Source organism: Xiphophorus hellerii, chromosome 1 (assembly GCF_003331165.1).
Source record: "Xiphophorus hellerii strain 12219 chromosome 1, Xiphophorus_hellerii-4.1, whole genome shotgun sequence".
Taxonomy (NCBI): domain Eukaryota; kingdom Metazoa; phylum Chordata; class Actinopteri; order Cyprinodontiformes; family Poeciliidae; genus Xiphophorus; species Xiphophorus hellerii.
Window position 1 is genome coordinate 7,940,964 of NC_045672.1, and position 19,530 is coordinate 7,960,493.

The 19,530-nt window shown below is 38.4% G+C and overlaps 4 protein-coding genes across 4 annotated transcripts in view; 2 read left to right on the forward strand and 2 right to left on the reverse strand.

Moving 5' to 3' along the window:
* Positions 1–12: 12 nt before the first annotated feature.
* b3gnt7l (UDP-GlcNAc:betaGal beta-1,3-N-acetylglucosaminyltransferase 7, like) lies at positions 13–4,618 on the reverse strand. Its single transcript, XM_032570465.1, has one exon. It carries the CDS (start codon positions 2,446–2,448, stop codon positions 1,213–1,215), a length of 1,236 nt encoding a protein of 411 aa, XP_032426356.1. The 5' UTR covers positions 2,449–4,618; the 3' UTR covers positions 13–1,212.
* Positions 4,619–4,673: 55 nt separating this feature from the next.
* c1h1orf174 (chromosome 1 C1orf174 homolog) lies at positions 4,674–9,721 on the forward strand. Its single transcript, XM_032570490.1, has 4 exons — positions 4,674–4,856; positions 6,651–6,722; positions 6,853–7,212; positions 8,166–9,721. The coding sequence occupies exons 2-4, from the start codon at positions 6,651–6,653 to the stop codon at positions 8,304–8,306; spliced, it is 573 nt and encodes a 190-aa protein (XP_032426381.1). The 5' UTR covers positions 4,674–4,856; the 3' UTR covers positions 8,307–9,721.
* A 284-nt stretch (positions 9,722–10,005) lies between these two features.
* On the reverse strand, positions 10,006–13,736 carry dffb (DNA fragmentation factor, beta polypeptide (caspase-activated DNase)). Its single transcript, XM_032570478.1, has 7 exons — positions 13,572–13,736; positions 12,519–12,645; positions 12,248–12,433; positions 11,118–11,197; positions 10,865–11,038; positions 10,547–10,647; positions 10,006–10,470 (listed from the first exon to the last, which is right to left on the reverse strand). The coding sequence occupies exons 1-7, from the start codon at positions 13,692–13,694 to the stop codon at positions 10,221–10,223; spliced, it is 1,041 nt and encodes a 346-aa protein (XP_032426369.1). The 5' UTR covers positions 13,695–13,736; the 3' UTR covers positions 10,006–10,220.
* A 1,347-nt stretch (positions 13,737–15,083) lies between these two features.
* nphp4 (nephronophthisis 4) overlaps positions 15,084–19,530 on the forward strand; it is a 171,423-nt gene continuing 166,976 nt past the window's right edge. The window contains exons 1-2 of the mRNA XM_032576022.1: positions 15,084–15,384; positions 16,249–16,383. Of these exons, the coding sequence (XP_032431913.1) occupies positions 15,235–15,384; positions 16,249–16,383 (285 nt within the window). The 5' untranslated portion in view covers positions 15,084–15,234. The remainder of the gene's footprint in view (positions 15,385–16,248; positions 16,384–19,530) is intronic.

Genomic DNA, 19,530 nt, shown 5'->3' on the forward strand with positions numbered 1-19,530 from the left:
CACCAGACATGCTACATTTTACAAAGTGACTTGGGGATTCCAGTTTTATTTTCACAGAGTGCAGGAGCTATTAACATTAGTTCCTTTTTCTTTGGTCTTGGGCCTACTCTCTCTTAATCAAAAACAAAGAAATTACGTCAAACATAAACCATATTGACTTCCACAATTTTTCTCTCTTTTTTTTTTTTTTTACATTTTTACAATACATTGTAAAATAATCAAATAACTACTGTTTGTTCTTAATAGGTTTTGTTCTAAACCTATTAAGTTCCCTTTGCAGCTAAAATTAGGCATGAGCGAGGCAGTGGTATGATTTTCGACAATTATGGCTTTAAGACCGTAGCTGTTTAACATATACCTTCTTTTTTTAAACATTTTTAATCACAGTGTCCTGATAGTGTAATTTTTTTTAAAAAATAAGAATGTTCTCCAGCTGAATGGTGTGCAGACTAACAAAGCAGTGCCTTTCCCACACATGTTGCTGCAACAGGTGTTAGCTGAAAGGTGTTAGCTGTCAGCTAGCTGAAAGAAATTTGCAAAGTAAAAAATAAATAAATAAATGTATATTCTTTTTTATAAGCCAGATATATTTGCTACACATCAATGTTTCAATTATATTGGGAGTAGATGGGATAACTTGATTTCCTGTTTTAAATTAGTACCAATGGGTCTAGTTAGAGATCTTAGGTTTATATTTTGTGTCAGTATGATTCCATAATAGTTTTTCTTAAGGTCGTCTCATATCATTGGAATTTGGTGCCAGCCCATGCCTAGTTTATAAAGTCATGAAATTAGAGAATAAGATCTCAGGAAATAACCGAACAGATGAGTGATGGAAAGAGTCACGTTTTAACCTGCAAATTTAAACACTACTCCCCCAAAGTCCATAATAAAGTGTCTCTCAGGTTAGGACTTGAGGATAGTAAATGGCACAAACTGAATTTGAAAATGTTCATGTCTTATTAGTTGATGCTGTAGTGGTTTTACAAATTACAAATAAACCAAAATGAGGTCCACTTAGGGTCCACAGTGTTCGGTCAGCCAGGTTGTGAACAGTTTCATCTGGCACTCAGAGAACACCGACTGAGTTTCTCTCCACTCAATCCGCTGAAGATCGAATACAGTCGGAATAATAATAAAGAAAACCTCCGGACGATTTAATGAATGTATTGATCAACTAAAGGTTGATTTAATAGCCTGCTGGGGGTTCCTTTATATAAAGGTCCTTTGTGCGCAAACCAGATCCTTGTCGTGCACTGCGCTCCACATCCTGAGCAGCTCCTGCGCGCTCAGTTTGTGCACCACGATGAGGCTCTTGTAAAAGCACGGCTCCGTGTTTATGGAGCTCGCCTTTTGTCTGGTGATGCCGAAGGTCCTGAAGCCTGCGTGCAACTCCGGAGCCACGTTCAGCCTCTTGACACACATCCCTAAAAACACGTCGTCGATGGGGTACAGCTCCACGTCCTCCGAGGCCGCGAAGAGCCTCCTGGCCATCTGGGAGGACATCACGAACCCGCCACCCCCTAAATAGGGCGGGTACGGCTTGTCGTAGAGCTCTTTGGGTATGTAGTATTTGCTCTGGCGGTTCCGGATGGGGATCGCCTTGGCGATCGTGTCCCCCACAAATAAGTCGGCGTCTTTGCCATCGTCCACCTTGTAGCCAATGAACTCCAGCAGGTTGTGCGTGTTCACAAACACGTCGTCGTCTCCTTTGTATATGAACTGCGCCCCGGGACAGTAGATGTTGAACCATTTGAGGAAATTCACCTCCTTTAGGGTCAGGTTGAGGAAGGTGTCCATAAAGTCCCACTGCAGGATGTCTTTGTAGATCTGATCCTCGTACTCGATCAGTTTCTGGAGGTTCTTAGTGTCTTTACCTGTTGTCGGAGTTCCAAGGAGAAATATAGTTTTGATCTTCTTTCCGTTAACTGTGCCCTCCTTGCCCCAGGTTTTACGCACAGCTTCCCGCCGGTCGTGCTGCTCGATAACGGACTTGATCACCATGATGAGGTGCACCTCTCCGTCCGCGCATTTCTCCGGGTGGTTGATGAGCATGGGGAAGTACCTACAGTGTCTGTGCAGGACAAACTGGTGAAACCTCGGGTCCAGACGCTGGAACCAGCCCTGGCTCTTCACCAATTCGTCCTCGCTGCAGTTGAGAACTTGTACGTCCCAGCCGGTCGGGGTCCCGTTGGCCGCCCGCTGCGAGTTCACTCTGTTGCTTTGCGCCGCGGCATTTAGTCTCCAGAAATCGGACTTTACCGGTGCCTGTGTTGAAGGAAAACAGTCCGAGCCGCACCAGCTCGCGTCCCGCGCGTCTTTTAAGACCGCTGCGTATTTTCCCGACAGGTTCAGCTTGAGAATCATCAGAATAGACGCCAAAACCAGGGAGAGACTCAGCAAGAACTTCACCAAACCTGCCCGCTTTCTCCGAAAGAAGTGATCCATATCCGTCACCGTGGCGCCCCGGGACCCTCAGATGCTGCGCGTTTGGACTTCATGCTGTATCGCAGCCGTGCGCCCTATTGGAAGCATCCACCGCCGTCCGTCCTCATGCGCACTTGCAGCAGAGTGAAGTCGTCCCTCTGCGGGCCACTTCAGCCCACGTGGACGGTTGTCACACATCAGTGTTTATTGTGGCTGGGAGGGTGGGGAGAGAGAGATGCACATGGCTCGCAGTCGCTCTCATGTCGCTTTTAATCTCCTCGCAGACCGGAAAACTGTTGCAGGACCGCCTCACCCAAATATCCCCCACCCATCATCATCAGGTGCATGACACATCATATTGGTGCCCGTAGTGGATTTGTTTTCTAATAAACAGAAATGAGAAAATCGGAACTGTTTCGTCAAATTGCAAAAGACAAGCACGGCATCCTAAATATGCTGTAGCTCACAGTTCTGATCACCGGTGAAATGATTATGTGCGTTAAATAATATATGCATGCATTCTGACCAGTTCGGGTTCCTGAAGTTGGGATTCTGCATAAATGCAGACTGGATCACCTCGCAGCAGTTTGTGTGATCAAGTTGAGATTATTGATCTATAGATCTCTTTGATCTGCTGCAGGACTGGCCTTTTTTTCCTCCGGCTGAATGCCTGAAGTCATTGTCGTGCAATACAATGAATCTGCGACTAATCAGATGACCTCCTGACTGCGCAGAGGGATAAGAATCCATTCCTTTCAGGTTCTGTGAATAGTAAAGAGTATACATTTCTTTAAGGGAATATCTGTAAAACGTAACTGAATTTTGACAACTGTTTAAGTATTTTTACTGGAAAAAAGTAAAAGACACGACATCAGCAGGTTAATTGTATTTTTAGCTTGTAAATAGTGTGAAGCGCTTTGCGGTCCCCTGGACTTAATTGATAAAAGCGCTATACAAGCGCCATTTAACATTCTTTATAAGTGTTATTTTCCTTCTTTCTTTCTTGCAAATCGTTTTTATCTTTGTTTTGCTGTAGTTCTTAAACTGTAAAATTAAACTATGTGTCGTCTGGGGGTTTTACTATGTGCTTTCAACGCACCATTTGTCATTTTTTGGGGGGTTTGTTATTGAGTGAAGTATTGTGGGATTTTGTGGCTTTATTGGTGCTTTATATTCCTGGTGTTTAAAATGTTGCATTTTCTGGTGCTTTTAAATGACTATTTGAAAAATAGATGCTGCAAACTAACTTGAGATTGTTAATTGTGTTTTTATGATTGCCTTACTTCGGGGAAATGGTTTCTTGATCTTCCCTTCAGTCGTACTTTCCATCATGTTTTTTCTAAAACTAATTTTCTCTGCTACGTGAACTTGATCATTCCGAGTGATGACCAACCAAATATTACCTTTTATAAACTGTACGCTTACGTAAAGTTCCTACATGTATTAACTGTGGCAGACATAATCGTCTGCAACCGAACAGAAACAAGTTGTAAAGTGATTATCTTCTTGCCCCCTCTTATGGATAAATATGTGAACTACATTGATCATAAGGCGTGACTTAAAAAAAAAAAACAACCTCAACTGCCTATGCAAACCACACGGTGACTTTTCCCACACATTTAGAGCAAAAATAATAATAATAACAAAATCCTCCACATTAAGATTTCATTGCAACACATTATAATAATATAAATAGTTAGGCATAGTTATGCACTCAGTTGCAACTTGCAGATGTTTAGTTTAAAGCGAGGATCGTCGAGATTACTTTTAAATAAGATGATACAATCTCATCTCGTCGACTCAAAGTTTAAAACCAAAAGGTTGTATGGTATTCCCTTTTTTCTCTCTCTCTTTTTTAACAGGAATACTTTGGAATCAGTTAATGCGCAGTTAAAATGCGTGTTTAGGTTATACTATTGAGGGGGGGGGGGGAAAGCCCTCCCTAACAGGGATAAATGTTTGTTCAGTACTTGCAACCCAATGTAATATTTTTATGTAGGAAGAGACTGACGCCTCACAGTAAATTCTTTGGTCGATAACGTTCAAACCCATATTTACATTAGCTTTGCCCGCTACGTCCGCAGACATGCAGGCTGCGTTCCAACATTTTAAATTGACCTCTTCCTCAATTTGTGATGTAACTGGGAACACACTTATTACTTTAGGCCGAATAAAGAATCTGAGTGAAGATTAAGTTCAAATTTTATTGATACTTCTTGCAACTACCCGACTCATAGTAAAGAGGAAAGTCGCTAACCCTTCGCAGTGCACTACCTAGTGAACGAGTGAAGAGATTTGGAACGCAGCCCAGGGAGTACGCCGCAGTGCCAGTACAGGGACGCGATGACCTCAGCTTGAACCCGACTACAGGAAATACACGGAGAAGTCGGTGGTTGAGACGCAGACAGACAAGCAGCACGGCGGCTCAGGTTGTAAAATTTCCACTGCCCAATAGTTGCTTATAGCTGTCATTTTAGTCGCAAAGCTAACAAAGAGCTAGATATTTGGAACCGAAATAGCACCGGCGGCGAGGTAAGAGAGAGTGTAGCTAGTCGAGTTAACCAGTAACGTCGTGTTATGTGATTAAATAAAGTATTTTAGCTTTCAACATTAGGGCGTAAAAGCGTAAAACTGTTTTTCGACGTGTAGTATTTAACACACCGACACCTTTAGGTTATAAGCCGGTTTTGTCCTTGTAACTGGTTGGAGACGCCGCCGGATAATCCTGGCGGAGGCTAAGTTAGCAACGCTTCTGGACAAAAGGTGTCGAGATGGAGAAAATGTTCGGTATTTGCCGGAGGACTGGAGCCGTGATTGTTTTGTCATTTGAGACTTTATTTGAAATTTCTCGCTTTTTGTTCGTCAAGACGGGATGGGTGGGTGTCGTTGGGGCTCAGGATCAATTACAGTAGTTTTTTTTTAAAATAATAAATGTTGTGGAGAAAATATTCTACAGTTAAAGCAGTTAGTTTTTCCCTAGCTCTACTCCCGTCTCTTGTTACTTTAATCAGATAGTGGTGAAAATATTACAGTCAAATGAGATACTATGGAGAAACTAATATTGTTTCCAAATAAGCCAGCATAATACACTAGTTTTCTTGAGTACGTAAACATTTTGGACTTATTTTTTAGTTTAAGGAAGAACATAAAATAATATGCTAAACAAAGCCTTTTCTGCTAAAACAACCTTGTTTACAGCTGCAAATGTTACATGACCTTTGAAAAAAAAAAATGCTGTCTTATAATTTTTGATAATTATCTGCAAAGAAATGTGTTGTCTTTTTTAAAGATTAGTCTGTTTATTTCTGTTTTTTGGTTTAAAAAAACATTTTTGTAAAATGAGGAGGGATACTTTTTCTTCTATGGGATGATGCATATTTGTGGAATATATTTGGGATCACAGTGTTGTATTTTTTTGTGAGCTAGAAGATTAAAAAGACTTGGGAACTTCTGCTATGAATTTACCGGCAGATCGAAACCTTCAGCCTCACCAAGAGTTATAAAACTGAAGTGTGTGTTGCTCTTCACTTAACAACGCATCTTAAAAGACTTGCCAGTGAAGTTTTACTTTGTTTTGTTTCTATTGGACTGAGATGTTTGCTGGTCATACAGAACGCTTTAGAGATTTGTCTCCCAGGTGTGCATCTAAAAAAGTGACGTTTTGAACAATTGGAGCTTTTCAAGCTTGGTAGTAGCTGCAGTAGTGCTGCTCGATAGTCTCACGTTCTGTTTTTTTAATTTTTTTATCTCGGAGGAACCAGAGTTTTCTCAAAAATGTAAACACACTCGAAGAGAAATCTGAAGGGCTGGATTCAAGTCTCATTCTCCTTATCCGAGACATCTACTGCACAACTCATTTTTTATCCTGACTTTTACCCAGACTGTAAAAATCCATAAAGTGGTCAGTTCGTTATGCTGAACAAGCGGTTTTATAGGGTTTCTGGTGAGTCTTTGAAAAATTAGAGAAACATATTGCTTAATATTAATTTACAGGCCGAGTCAGACGTCCAATAATCTGAAGGTAATCTGAGTTGCCAGGGAGGCTTTGTGAAAACATTTAGCTGAATAGCTTCGGCTCCCTGGGATCTGCTAGTGTTACAGCAACTGCATCACCTGACTGACTGAAGCCAAATCATTTAACTAAGTAGTTGCTATAGTGATATGTGGTCACTGAGGAATAAACAACCTGTGTCTTGTTTTTATTTATGCATTTCTTTTTCCAGATGCCTAGTCAACTTGATAACATGACGTCTAGAAAGAGGAAGAGCAGCTCTGAGGTCAGAGCCTCTAGAAAGGTCGGTTTTGAGACCACAGCTTTTGATCTGATTGGTTTTTTTTTTTCTTTTAAGTCTATTTTTTTGTGCAGACCGTTAAGTGGCAATGGTTAACCACTTGATCTCTCCGCATGTGCACATTCCGCCACAGGTTTCTGCTTCGGAGAAGAAAAACCGTAAAAGCCAGAAGATGCATTTGTCACCAGAGGACAGTTCAGCGCTGAGAACGTCCAGATCCACAGATAAACTGTCTCGCATCAGCTGCGAATGCCACGAGGCTGCTGACAGGAGGAGGTGCCTGGGTTCACCCGAGCTCGAAGGCCAGGAGGGCAAAGAGAACGAGCTGAGGTCGGAGCAGGAGGTCAGCAGCTGCAAAGCTAACAGCGTCTTGGAGGAGCAGGCTCCTGAATGTGTGGAGCCTGAAAACAGTAGTAGAGTCTTATTCCCAGATGACGACAGTAATCAAATCCTTCCTGTGGAGCAGTTTTTCGGGAACTTGGATATTGTACAGGTGAGGCTTTGTGGTGTACAAGTTGTGCAAGCTGCTATTATTACAAGTTAAAAAGACCAAATGTGACTGAAAAGGTCAGGTTGAGCCTTCACCAAGTCATATCAGTTTGTTTTTGAGGTTACACACTTACAAACTTACACAGTTCAAAATTTAATAATCATTCAATAACAATAAAGAAATTTAAGTCCTTAAATATGCCTAGATTTTTCAAGCAAGTATCAAATTGCCATTATTTAGGACATTTTGGTTCTTCAGTCAGTTTTAATTTGTTGGAGGCCAGATGTGTTACATATTAAAAATGAAAAGCCACCTTTGTTTAAGATTTGAAATTAGTTCCTGTCAATAAAATGTAAAGTAGTTTGCTGTAATAAAACCTATAGTAGTTTGCTGTTCTGCTTGAACTGGCACAAGACAGTAGTTCTGTAGGAAAGAGAAGCAGGAAAATGTTTTTAGAGATGCCACCTCAAGGGCCTGGTTTTTATCAACGCCATTTTAATAGAAGAATCCTGTTGAAATAGCTTTTTTATGTACTTTTTTGAATTTAATGTTTTAAAACAGTCTGCTTATTACCATTTCTTTTCCTGTTTAGATAAAAATGTGGATGATATACATTAAAACCCAATTAGCTTGTTTTTTCTCTAAACAGCACATCTTACCTCAAAATGTTTTCCTCATTATTAGTTGACAGATATTTTATATCTTTATTGGATGGATTTTCGCACCTGATGGATTTTGCGGTTATTTTTTATGTTCTCTATTTGATACATGATTGAATTCATGACAGGGTAATTTCAGAGTAAATAACCTTTTTTAATACTTTTAAAATGTCTATAAAAGGTGAAAACATTGAAGGGGGCGTCACACAACAGATTACTGACACAAATAGTTCCTCAGCCTTGTCGTCCCTCAGCTGTGCCAAGCCAAAACTTTTGTACGAATCTCTGTTCCTGCAGGACTTTCCTCGGAGATCACCTGCTACTTCTCCCAGCGCTCGAAGGAAGGAGAGGTTTCGGCATTACTACGCACAGGAAGACAGCGATGGCGAAGAGGTGAGCCACGGCGGCCTCCGACGAGACGACGGAGCTGGCACTTAGTGAAGAGCCGGTTAAAACAGAAAAATATCCCAGCACTTTGGAAGAAGCGACAACAAAACTACCTGCTCAGATGCTGCATCCAGTCGGTCCTCTTCATCTGTCGAAGTCTCAGCGCCATCACTGACGTGAGGATAATGAAGGATGGTTAGTGGTACTGGCTGTCAAAGAAATACTTCATTGGCAGTGTTTCTAGCTGTGTTAAAGTGCGATTGTAAACACTGAAAGCATCCGGTTTGGTGCCGGATGCTTTTGTGCTGTTTTCTCACATGCCAACAATCACTAAAAAAATTGAATATGTAAGCAAACACACAAGTGCTTTTTTGAAACAGTATATACTGTAGATTCACATACACTCTCATAAATCCATGCTCGATTGTAGCCTATCTTTTTCAGAGCTCTCAGCGGCACTTCAGGAGATATTTAAAAAAGAACAAAATATGAGGACAACAGATTGACTAGAAACGCACTTGTCAGAATCTTGCTGCTAATTTCCAATGTTTGCAAAGCTCTAAGCTTAAGTTTAATGCTGATTGTAGCCTATTAAGTTTTCCCTCAGAAGATCCATTTTTTGTCCTTCCATCAGCATCTTAAAATTGAAAGCGTTGAATCTTCTTTCTTAACTTCCATGCTGAACAGTGTTATTGTAACACATGGCCTGTTTTTTGTTGCACTTACTGATGAGGTAAAAAAAAAAAAAAAAAAAAAGATTTAAGTTTGACTGGTCAGAGCCAGTCAAATTGAAAATCTGCTGCATCTCTTGCTGCTCTTTTTGAGTATTGATCAGCTGATGCAAAATATCAATGCCAAGGTGCTCTAAATGACAACATCTCTGCTCCAGGCAGCGTACTTTAATGTCTGGATTGTGGAAGTGCTGAACACAAATCTGATACGGCATTTTTTTTCCTATCATTTGAATAACTAAAATAAACTATTCACTTAAAAGTTGAATAGTTTCAACCCAGTCCTTTAACTTTCTACAGGCAGTTTGTATACATGCTGTATACTGTACTGTCATTTCAGGATTGCTGTAATGTTACATTATCCTGCTGTCATATCAGGATTCAACCACTTTAACATTCACTCTGAGATGCCAAATATTGCTGAATTAAACTTAACATTTTAAGGGTGCTTGTACAACAAATTAGTTTATGGACCGATGGAAATTTCATATTTATTACAGCAGATTGACAAATATGCAACCTTATGTCAGGCTACTTAAATGTTACGAGGAAAGAAAGATGGAGAACACCCAAAGAGCAGATCTGTTTATTACAAGATCAGAGATGAATGTCATATTCCAGCCATTTTTCACCAAGTGTCTAAAATCCATCCTTAAAGGTTTTTGGCAGCTTTGTAACATAATGTCTGTATGTAGATAAACACACATATATATATATACTGTATATATATAAATATATATATACACACACACCAGTGCAGCTAATTGTTCTTTATATTCCTACTGTTTATAGTTGCTAAAGTTATTAGATAACAAAGTTGATTTTTCTGCCTAAGAATCTGCAGTTTAACTAGATTTGAACAAACTTGATTGAAAAATATAACCTTAACAGGTTATCTGCAATTGCACTAGAACTATATCCACAGGTTTTGTATATAGCTGATAGATCTGACCACTTAACAGAAATATTGTATATTATTACTGCCTTATTTATGTAAAAATAATTAACATTTGTCTTCAGTGTGTAACTCAGACTGATTGAATGTCTCATTATTTGGGCAACATTCTTAATCCATCCATATATTTTACATTACTGTGCCACATAATACAATAAAAAGCTTTTCATGATTTACAAAACTGTTTTGTTTTGTTTCATTTTGTTCAATGAACGACAAGTTATCAATTTTACAGCAAATAAAAACTCATTTAAAAAAAAACATTAACGTAAAAATGTTTTAGGTACAACGCTTTTTCTTCCCTTTGGTATCTTCTTTTGCTTTCCTCGCATTTTTACTAGTCCTGAACATCTTATTGGTGTCACACATCAGGTTGTGCGCTCCCTTTTTGTGGCAGACGATGTGCACTAGCTTGAGGTTTTCCCTGGTGAACAGCATTTGGTAGAAGTAGTTCAAGTTTATGTCTGCGGTCTTATGAGTCTGCAGAGCCTCCAGCAGAGCAGGTATGATAGTCCTCTTCTTTTCAATCCTGCAGAAAAGGTAAAAAACAAGACATGTTTGATTCTCTGCTATTTTTACTGCGCCAGGAACAGAAAGTATCCCACCTGTGATCAAGGTTCCAAGTGCTGAAGACGATCCTGCTCTCTCTGCTGCCATACGGGTTGATTGAATGGAGCGACTGGCACAATTTCTGCTCAAAGGATCCCTGAGGAGACCACAGAGAGGAAGAGTGAGGATTGTGCAAAGCAATTCTAGGTCTTTAAAAAATGGTTAAAAAAAAAAAAAAAAAAAGCCCATTTAATTCACTGTATGTCTGCTGTGCTTCTCACAATATATTTCTGTTCCTAATAAACAAAATCACAATTGTCTGATAATTGGAGCAGATGCCATTCAGTTGCAGCAAAGCTTAACTTCTGCCGTACCTGACAGGTAAACCATCCTTCCTTAGTGCAGAGGCGCCCAGACTCCTTTTCAGTCCTATCGAAGTATTTACCGTTGTACTTGTCATTTTTCAGCATCTCAACCAGGCACTTGGATGTTTTTAAAAACTCCTCTTTCACTTTAGCTTTCTGTGTGCCGTTGGTTGCACTGTCCACCTGAAAAATCGACACAGGAAATTGAAACGTTTAATTTGCGCAGGGAAACGTGCTGGGTCTCAACGGGCCTCGGGTTCACCTCCTTCATGTAGCCCCGTATTCTGCTTTCACAGTTGTACTTCATGTAGGCAGACTTTGTTTTGAATCGCACATCGACACCTGGAATAGAACCAAAACAATTCAAAGGGTTGTTAAGTTTAATACAATTTTGGAGATGATCTTTCATTGAGAAGGTATATGTGGACATGTTGTTTAAACCGTCAAAAAGCATTAAGATTTGGCCTTTTTACAAACCACAAAATGTCAAATTCTTATTTTATCTAAAAAAAAAAAAAAACGCAGTTTAAATTGAACAGATTCTTATTGCTCTATATCTTATGTCTACAAAAGTAAGTACAACAGTTAAATAATTCTTAAAGCACACAAACATGTTGAGTCAAGTGTGCTGATCAGATAAAAAGCTGGTTTTAGGCATTTACAGCTTCCAAGCACAGTATTATGCATCTCACGCAAATTCACTAAAAATCTTTAAAGACGTTCTGTTTAAAGTTTTTGGTTAGTGCCAGTTCATCCTTGTTAGATGTTTGCATATAATCCTCGTGGCCCATAAGTTTACGTACACAAGCAGAATTTCTGATTTTCTGGGCATTTTTATGAATGATAAAGTAAAAACTTTTCTGTCTTATGGTTGATGGTTGGCTAAAGCCATCTATTAACGAACACCGTTTCTCTTTCTAGCCATCATGACAATAAACTAACCAAAGGATCCTTACAACTTGACACAACCTAGACATTTTTCCCTGAGAACATACAATACAAGTTGATGCACATGGGTTTAAGGTCACCATTTTGACCTGTGACTTCATAATCAGGGCGTGTGTAAAAAAGCTGGGAGTTTGTCGGCTCCTGACAGACCCTGGCATGTTTTGTCCAGTGCTGCACTGATGTTGCTGGATACCAACATCAAAGACAAGAGTCATTCATCATCACTACGATTTGAAAAGAAAAAACAATTGTTTAGAAAGTGGACTCACCCAACCACTAGTAAGTGTAGAAAAAGAAATCCGCATCATTATTCTTATTTTAGGCAATATATACAATGCAAACTATGGCTGCAACCCGTGTAAGTAACTGATTTATTGGTCTTAGTATAATAATACAAAAAGTGGGAGAATCAACTAGCTTAATTTATTGTTGGACACTATGTACCAGTAAACCAGTCTTCATCCTCCTCTCTGCTCTCCAGATCTGATCTGTCCTCCAGGTTCTGCAGCAGGTCAGTAAGGACTTTACGCCTCTTGAAAGATTTCTCGTCGGAGAGAAGACCCTTCGCTGCTTCAATGAGACCGTCAGCGTGGCGATCGGTGTTCAGTAACCGACCAATGTCACAAACGACTACAAGAAACAGTGAAATGCTTAAAATAATAACACAAAAAATTTATTTTAGAGATGATGTGGATGATATTTTTATCTCACGTACCTCCGCTCCATGTCTGATCCCTTGACAGAAGAACAAGTTCGCAGTTATCAGGCAGAGTGGGAAAGAAATCCTCTGTCACTATCGTTCCATCTTCATATAAACACACATGAGCACCAGAAAGTGGCAGCTGGGATGGTGAAGAACATGAAAACATCACATTATTGTAAGCTCAACCAATACACAAACACATAATTGGGTCAGATCGGCTGCGTTATTCCACTTCAAATGTTGCACATACGGACAGACTTGAGAGTTTGTCTATGACAAACTGATGCAGACAGCTTCATTGGCAAAAATCAAATTTGCTGGTAAAGATGTGTAAAAAGCCAAATAAATTCAAGACTCTCACACTGAAATGATCATCCCCTAAACAAGTTCATTAGGGGTAGGGCACAAAGGTTCCCCAGAACTGTGACATTTTAATGTAACTTAGCAAAATGATGATGTTATAAACAGCAATACACAAACATGTTCAGATGTAGACTCATCTGATGATATCACAGGCAAACACACACAAAAAGAAACTGAAAGTAAATTAATATTTTTAATGCAGTAGCACAATCCTAAACTTGAAATTTATTCAGTAGAAGAACGGGTATTTCACTCATTTAATTCATACATACCGTACTTAGGTGCACTTATAAATGTGTTTGCTCTACCTACAGTATGTGGAATAAAAATAATTGTGCCAACAACGATTATTTAAAAAATATTCACGTCTGTTCTCCAGTAAATGTTCAATATACTGAAATTAATAGGTCATCATTTTCTGTCCAATCAAGTTGTATTCTGAATACGAGTTAATTAAAATTATATTAGTTTAAAGAGAGAAACTTTATACATATCACAGCTCTGGAAAACTTTTTTTTTTTTATCGCTTCACTCAATATTCAACTTGTTCGTGGATTATTAAAATGCCTTATTTTCAATTAATAACGAAAGAAAACTGTTTAGCTGTCCCGGGTTATCAGTTCCCCCTTCATTCTCGCAGGTTCACAAAAAGCGGAACTGACAGCGACGAAAGTTATTAAACTACAAAAACATACGGCTTACCTGTAACAGCTTACAGCCCTTTTTAATCAGCTCCTTTACATCTTTAGAAGCAATGCCGTATTTTCTGTCCCCACTATAACCTCGAATTTTAACAGGTTTGTTTTTCTTGAAGAGTCCGAACATTTCACAGTTTATACGTACCGCTTCCTTTGTTCTTCTTCCTCTTGACGCTCAGTAGCGCAGCGGCAGTGATTTTGTGCTGCCCCCTAGTGGTTATCTTTATACATTACGTCTATTAGTGACGTAGAAAGACAAAGTCAAAAAACATCGCTAAAACATAGCAAATTTTGGATTTTTAAATCATCGAATTATGTTTTATTACTTTTAATAAATTGGACTGTCACCTTTAAAATAAATAGATGAAGTCATCAAATCAAATGAACTTACAATTTGCTGTTTCTTTTTCTGTATCTGCTCTATATGATTGTATTGAAATTATTATAAAGTGGCTTGAGACAATGTTTTGTGATTTGGCGATATATAAACAAACTGAACTTAATTGAACTGTAGCTCTGTAAACATAATCAATTGTACTTTTACATAACTAAACTTGCACCTTCATTTCAGCATTTTGGATCTTTTAACTTTTTTGTGCTAAAACGGTCAGATCAAATTTAACATCAGTCTCATTCTCAATAAACAAATATAAAAATATTAGGGCTATGGTCTGCATTAAAATTCAAGAATTTATAGTAGGCCCTCGTTGTTAACACAACATCGATCCAAACAATATTCAAGAAATTTCCTTAAAAGAACTTTATTCTCATACATCATTGATATTATATTATATTATATTATATTATATTATATTATATTATAAATGTGACCTATGGGACTCCAGTTCATTATCTTTGTTGTCCAATAAAAGTACAAATAATATAGGCAATAATATTTTGTCAATTTTTCTCCAAATGTCGGAAAACGGTGAAATACTGCTATATATTCATTAACTGTATGGCCGTGTGCGTCAGTAACTCTGTACGAGTGTTTGTGTCGTGATTAGAAAGCAACTTGTAGTGTTATATTTTATGTTTTATTTTATTTTTGTAAGCTGTCAGGAGACTGCAGAAACCAAAGTGTGTGTGTGTGTGTGTGTGTGGGCGTGTGGGGGTGTGTGTGTGTGTGTGTGTGTGTGTTTGTGTGAATATGTGTCAGCTCCAGTAAAATAGTTAATTTTTAGGTACTTCAATATAAAACCGTATTATCATATTTACTTACTCGGCATTCACTTGTAATATTCCGTTAAATATGAGAGCACATTATTACCATGGCAACTGACGCAGCACGGTGGGGTCTACCAAAGAACAGGTTAAGACCGGCTAAATACTCCCATTGCGAAATTGATTTTTTCGTGATAATTCACTGTTTGAAACACGTTTTGCTATATTGTAGTATTTAAACTAATTAGTATCAGTATAAAATTGTTTTCTTTACTAAGCAAGGCTTCTTTTTAAAATGCTTATATTGTACCGCACCCCTCTAAAAAAAAATAGTACAACTGGATTTCCAACATGGCGGCTGCATGTATGAAAATCTGTACTGAGAGAAATTCTATTCTAAAGTAGAACCGCAGGCAATTTACAGAATTTTTTGTTTTTATTTTATTTATTTTTTTGCTCTTTTTATTGATAATGATATGGTGAAGGCAGGAGAGTGAAACAGCATGGCTGACAGCTGGGAAGAATTGTTTCACAAGAACCGGTTGGTTCCCCCGTCCAGCCAAACAGTCCGCCTGGCTGTGGAGAACCACCTCACCGCTAACCACGGCTTTCAGCTCAGCTTCAGCCGGCTTACTGTAGCGCAACTCCCGCAGGTAATTCCAAACATTAGTTGTCTGTAAACGGCAGAAATGTTCTTGGGTTTAAACCAGTAGTCTCAAAATAGTCCTCAAAGGCCGGTGTCCTGCAACTTTTAGATGTTTCTCTGCTTCAGCACACCTGGCTCCAATATTAGCTCATTAGCAGAGCTCTGTAGAAATTGACTGCATGCTAGCAAGGCAGTTTAGCCATTTAATTCAAGTGTGTAGGAGTAAAGTTGTGAAACTCTGGCTCTCGAGGACTGCAGTTTGAGAGCACTGTTTTAAACAAACAAACAAGTTAGGTCCAGCAATATTTTGTGTGTATTTCAGTCCACTTCATATTTACTTTTATATAGAAAAATAATCATAAAGACCTGTAATGTCACCCACAATTTTACACGATTGTAAAGCACAATCGTGTAAAATTGTGGTTTACAGAGGTTTTCATACCACTTGGAACTTTTTCACGTTGTGACACATTACAACCACACGCTCGTGTGTTTTTGTATGATTTATGTAATGCACCGGTCTGAAGCAGGACATACAGTATATGTGAAGTCAAAGAAAAATAATGCGTGGTTTTGAACATTTTTTTAAAATAACAATCTTTAAAGTGTTGTTTGATTGTATTCAGCCCCCCAAGTTGGTGGTTTTAAAAGTATACTTTTGAGTTTGGCTGTGTATTTTCTTTTACTGATTTGCTTGCCTAGAGACCGACTGTTTCGCCCATATTACTTTGCAAAAATATTTTAAGCTCAGACTGGTTAGAGCTTCCTGCCTTCTAATTGCATGTTCATATGATTTATTTATAATTCACTTAACTTATTTGAGGCATCAAGAAGAGCTTTTAGTTGTCCATCTTCTTTTGTTGACCCACAGGATCTGTCAGCTGGGGAAGATGTGACCTACCAGCTGCGAGTGACTCTGTATGATGGAAAACTCCAGCACTTTTTTGGAAAAACATGGAAGAGCTCATCCCAAAAAATGAAAAACAACAAGATTTCCTTCAACGAGGTAACTTTTTGTCTTAACGCATTTCACTGAAATAACAACTGCAGCTGCAAAGTGCTAAGCATTTAGGGGCTTCAAGGCTCTGAGGATCTGTAATGAATTCTTCTCATGTTGTCTTCATAAGCATTCAGTCAATGATTATTTGTTGAAATCAATCCCTATTCAAATCTTAATTGTGTTAATTGAGCACTGCAATTATTTAATTACTACTCAAAACATTTAAAAATCAACTCTTTTTATATCAACACTTCTGATTGGATTGTGTTCTGCTGTGCTCTTGAGAGTGATATGAGCATAAACAAAACTAATCACAACAATTTGGCAATCACTTTGGTGATTACCAAAAATTGATCCAAGTTGTATTGCACAACTTCCATATTTAAAACTTTCAGAAGGAAACAAAACCCAGATCTTATCACTGAAAACTGCATTTAACTTTTATTTAACTTATATTTTTAAAGTGGCATGTCCATCTGAGTTCATCTTAAAAATAAAAAAGACAGAATGGCACAATTGTTGCAGCATAACTGACATAAATTGTGTCAAACATTCCTGCTTAGCTTCTCTGGGTTCTTGAGAACATTGGAAAGTTTAGTTTTAGAGACTTTATTGCACAAAGGAACTCCTTCCTTCCTTCCTTCCTTCCTTGTAGGAAATCTTTTCTTCCAGTTTATGTCTTGGCTGTGCTATTAGCGTTCTCTACTGGTGTTTGGGATTATTCAGACACATATTGAGTAAATCAATGTTTATAAATTGGTCCTTAATTATATGTTCATTGCTTCTTTATGATGGACTGAATCTTTTCATGGTGTACCCAGTGACAGTCAAGTGTTTTTGTGCCAATATCCAAACTCTGAATGGTAAAACGTAATTGCAACGGACCCAAAATATGGAGGCTGAGGTTTCCTTTATTGTATTTTACTGTTGTTTTACCAGGGTAAAACCCATTAGGATTTAAAACTTTTTTCCAAGAAAGTCCTGGCCAAGAGCAAACAGCAGATAATGTCCCCTTTCCTGTTCAGAGCTGCACTCAGGAGGCAGACGGACATCCTACCTCAAAATGTTGTAATTTGGTCAGTTGAGTAGACCCAAATAATACAGTGAGCCCTAAAATATCACTTTGCTTTACTGCTGCTTGTACGATACTGGACATTCTCTGTTGTTTTCAGGACATTTCTGCTGCTGAGCTCTGCAACCATAGGCTTAGAAAAACATCCTTGTAGACAGCTACTTTTAAATCACTCTGGAGCAATTTCTTATTATGAGCCTGAAGCACAACTTCTGCTCTGGTACACTGATGATTAGTTGAATTGATTCATCAAATCATTACTTTGAGCTTCTAGTTAGTGATGTGCTGATTATGCTGCTCAAAGGAGAGAATGCTTTCTTCATTATAATGACAAACACTCAGCATGGAAATGAGTTTCTGCATCTTTCAGTTTTAAATAGAACCATAGCCACATCTTCAGGTCAGCCATGGTGCACCATGGCTGACCTGAAGATGTGGCTATGGCACAGACAAGCTGACTACTTGTCTGTGCCGTGCTGGTGTTTTAAACTCTCTATCTTCAAAAACACACAGCTTTAATCTTTGAGCCACCTCTATGGTTTCCCTCTGTTCATTCTCTGTAATTTCTCCGCCATCATTCTTTTGCTCCTTTGTACTTTGTAATCATCATTAGACAAAGGAAACAGAGAAACCATTTTTATGTCACGATATCTCATGTCCTCTCTGAAAGATGTGCTTTGATGATGAAATTCCTCATAACTTATTGAAAGTGCTAAATAAGATGTTGTAAGAATCAAATATGTGAGATACAAAAACTAGTACTAAGTCTACAGAGAAATTAAACTTGTCTACAAGTCAGGCTTCTTTATGACACTCATGACTTATTTTACTTCTCCACTGAACAAAAACCTGATGGTCAGCAATGTTGTTTTTTTGTCCTCTGATGAGCATTAACAAATTGATACTATTATAAATTTCAAACAAAAAAAAACCCTTTGTATATTCTTTATAAGGGGGTAAGATAGGGAACTTGGATTGTGTTGAATATTTTATGGCGTCAAAATACCAATGTCTTTGTAGACTATACTGTTTGCTTTATAGTCCTTTTATCAAGTTATTTTTTTAAAGGCCTTATTGGCTTTAGTGTACTTTATTTAATAATGAATTGACAAGAAAGTGGGTAATGAGAGAAAGGGGAAGACATACGGCAACGATCACCAGGCCGGGAATCGAACCTGCGACGGCCATGTCGAGGACTAAGGCCTCTATATGTGGGTTGTGCTTTACCCTTCCGCCACCACAGCAAAACTACTGTGGAATAGTTTAGATCAAAACATATGCATGTCTTAGAATGGCCCAGTCACAATCCAGATGTAAGTCCAATAAAGAATAGTTTTTGTTTTTATTGTTATGTTTTATCACTTTGAAATACTTAAAGGACATGTATTATAATTATTTTTGTATCATTGCTATGCCTCCAGCACCACCATTGCTTTCAGCTTCATCTTTTTCAGTGACCACTCTGCTCTCCAACACTTCATGATGACAGCCAGCCAGTAGCAGATGCAAAATCCTTATTCAGCTAGGGTGGTCAGCACCACTTTTGTGCCTGCAATCTATTGCAGGCACAACACGCCTACTAATTACACCTGGAAATTTAATATTTTAAATGTAGTAATTTAGTTTCTTTGTATCCTTTTAAGCTCAGGCCCTTGGTCTCTTTACTCACGGTAGCTTTAGGTAACAGAAATCTTTACATTTCCATGTCCTTGGCATAGGCTAAGTTACTTTTTCTGGTTTATTGATTATTTTTTTCCTCAAGTCACATGGCCCAGGAGGGTCACAAACCACAGTTTGAAGAGCCCTGATCCAAACAGATCTGCACTGTTTCATGTAGCATAAAGAACATTGATATAGTGTGGAATGGATCGATAGTAGAACAGTGGCAGGTTTTCTAAAATGCCTGAGAAAAGCTATCTGCACACATTGCATCTATGCCATAAAAGGAGGAAGAAGAGAAAAATAAAACCCCCCTTTTTTTACACAATACAATTTTTTTAAAATCTCAACTGTCTGTTTTTCAGTGACATTCTACAAAGTAGATGTTTAGCTCTTTTGATAACATATTCTTTTTTTTCTGT

Excerpts from the sequence above, each read along its gene's own strand:
- dffb (XM_032570478.1), bottom strand. The coding sequence starts at position 13,694 with ATGTTCGGACTCTTCAAGAAAAACAAACCTGTTAAAATTCGAGGTTAT. Across the intron at positions 12,434-12,518 it reads GGATCAGACATGGAGCGGAG|TCGTTTGTGACATTGGTCGG; the intron begins GTACGTGAGATA and ends TGTTTCTTGTAG. Across the intron at positions 10,648-10,864 it reads AAGGATGGTTTACCTGTCAG|GGATCCTTTGAGCAGAAATT; the intron begins GTACGGCAGAAG and ends TGGTCTCCTCAG.
- c1h1orf174 (XM_032570490.1), top strand. The coding sequence starts at position 6,651 with ATGCCTAGTCAACTTGATAACATGACGTCTAGAAAGAGGAAGAGCAGC. Across the intron at positions 6,723-6,852 it reads AGGTCAGAGCCTCTAGAAAG|GTTTCTGCTTCGGAGAAGAA; the intron begins GTCGGTTTTGAG and ends ATTCCGCCACAG. Across the intron at positions 7,213-8,165 it reads GGAACTTGGATATTGTACAG|GACTTTCCTCGGAGATCACC; the intron begins GTGAGGCTTTGT and ends CTGTTCCTGCAG.
- b3gnt7l (XM_032570465.1), bottom strand. The coding sequence starts at position 2,448 with ATGGATCACTTCTTTCGGAGAAAGCGGGCAGGTTTGGTGAAGTTCTTG.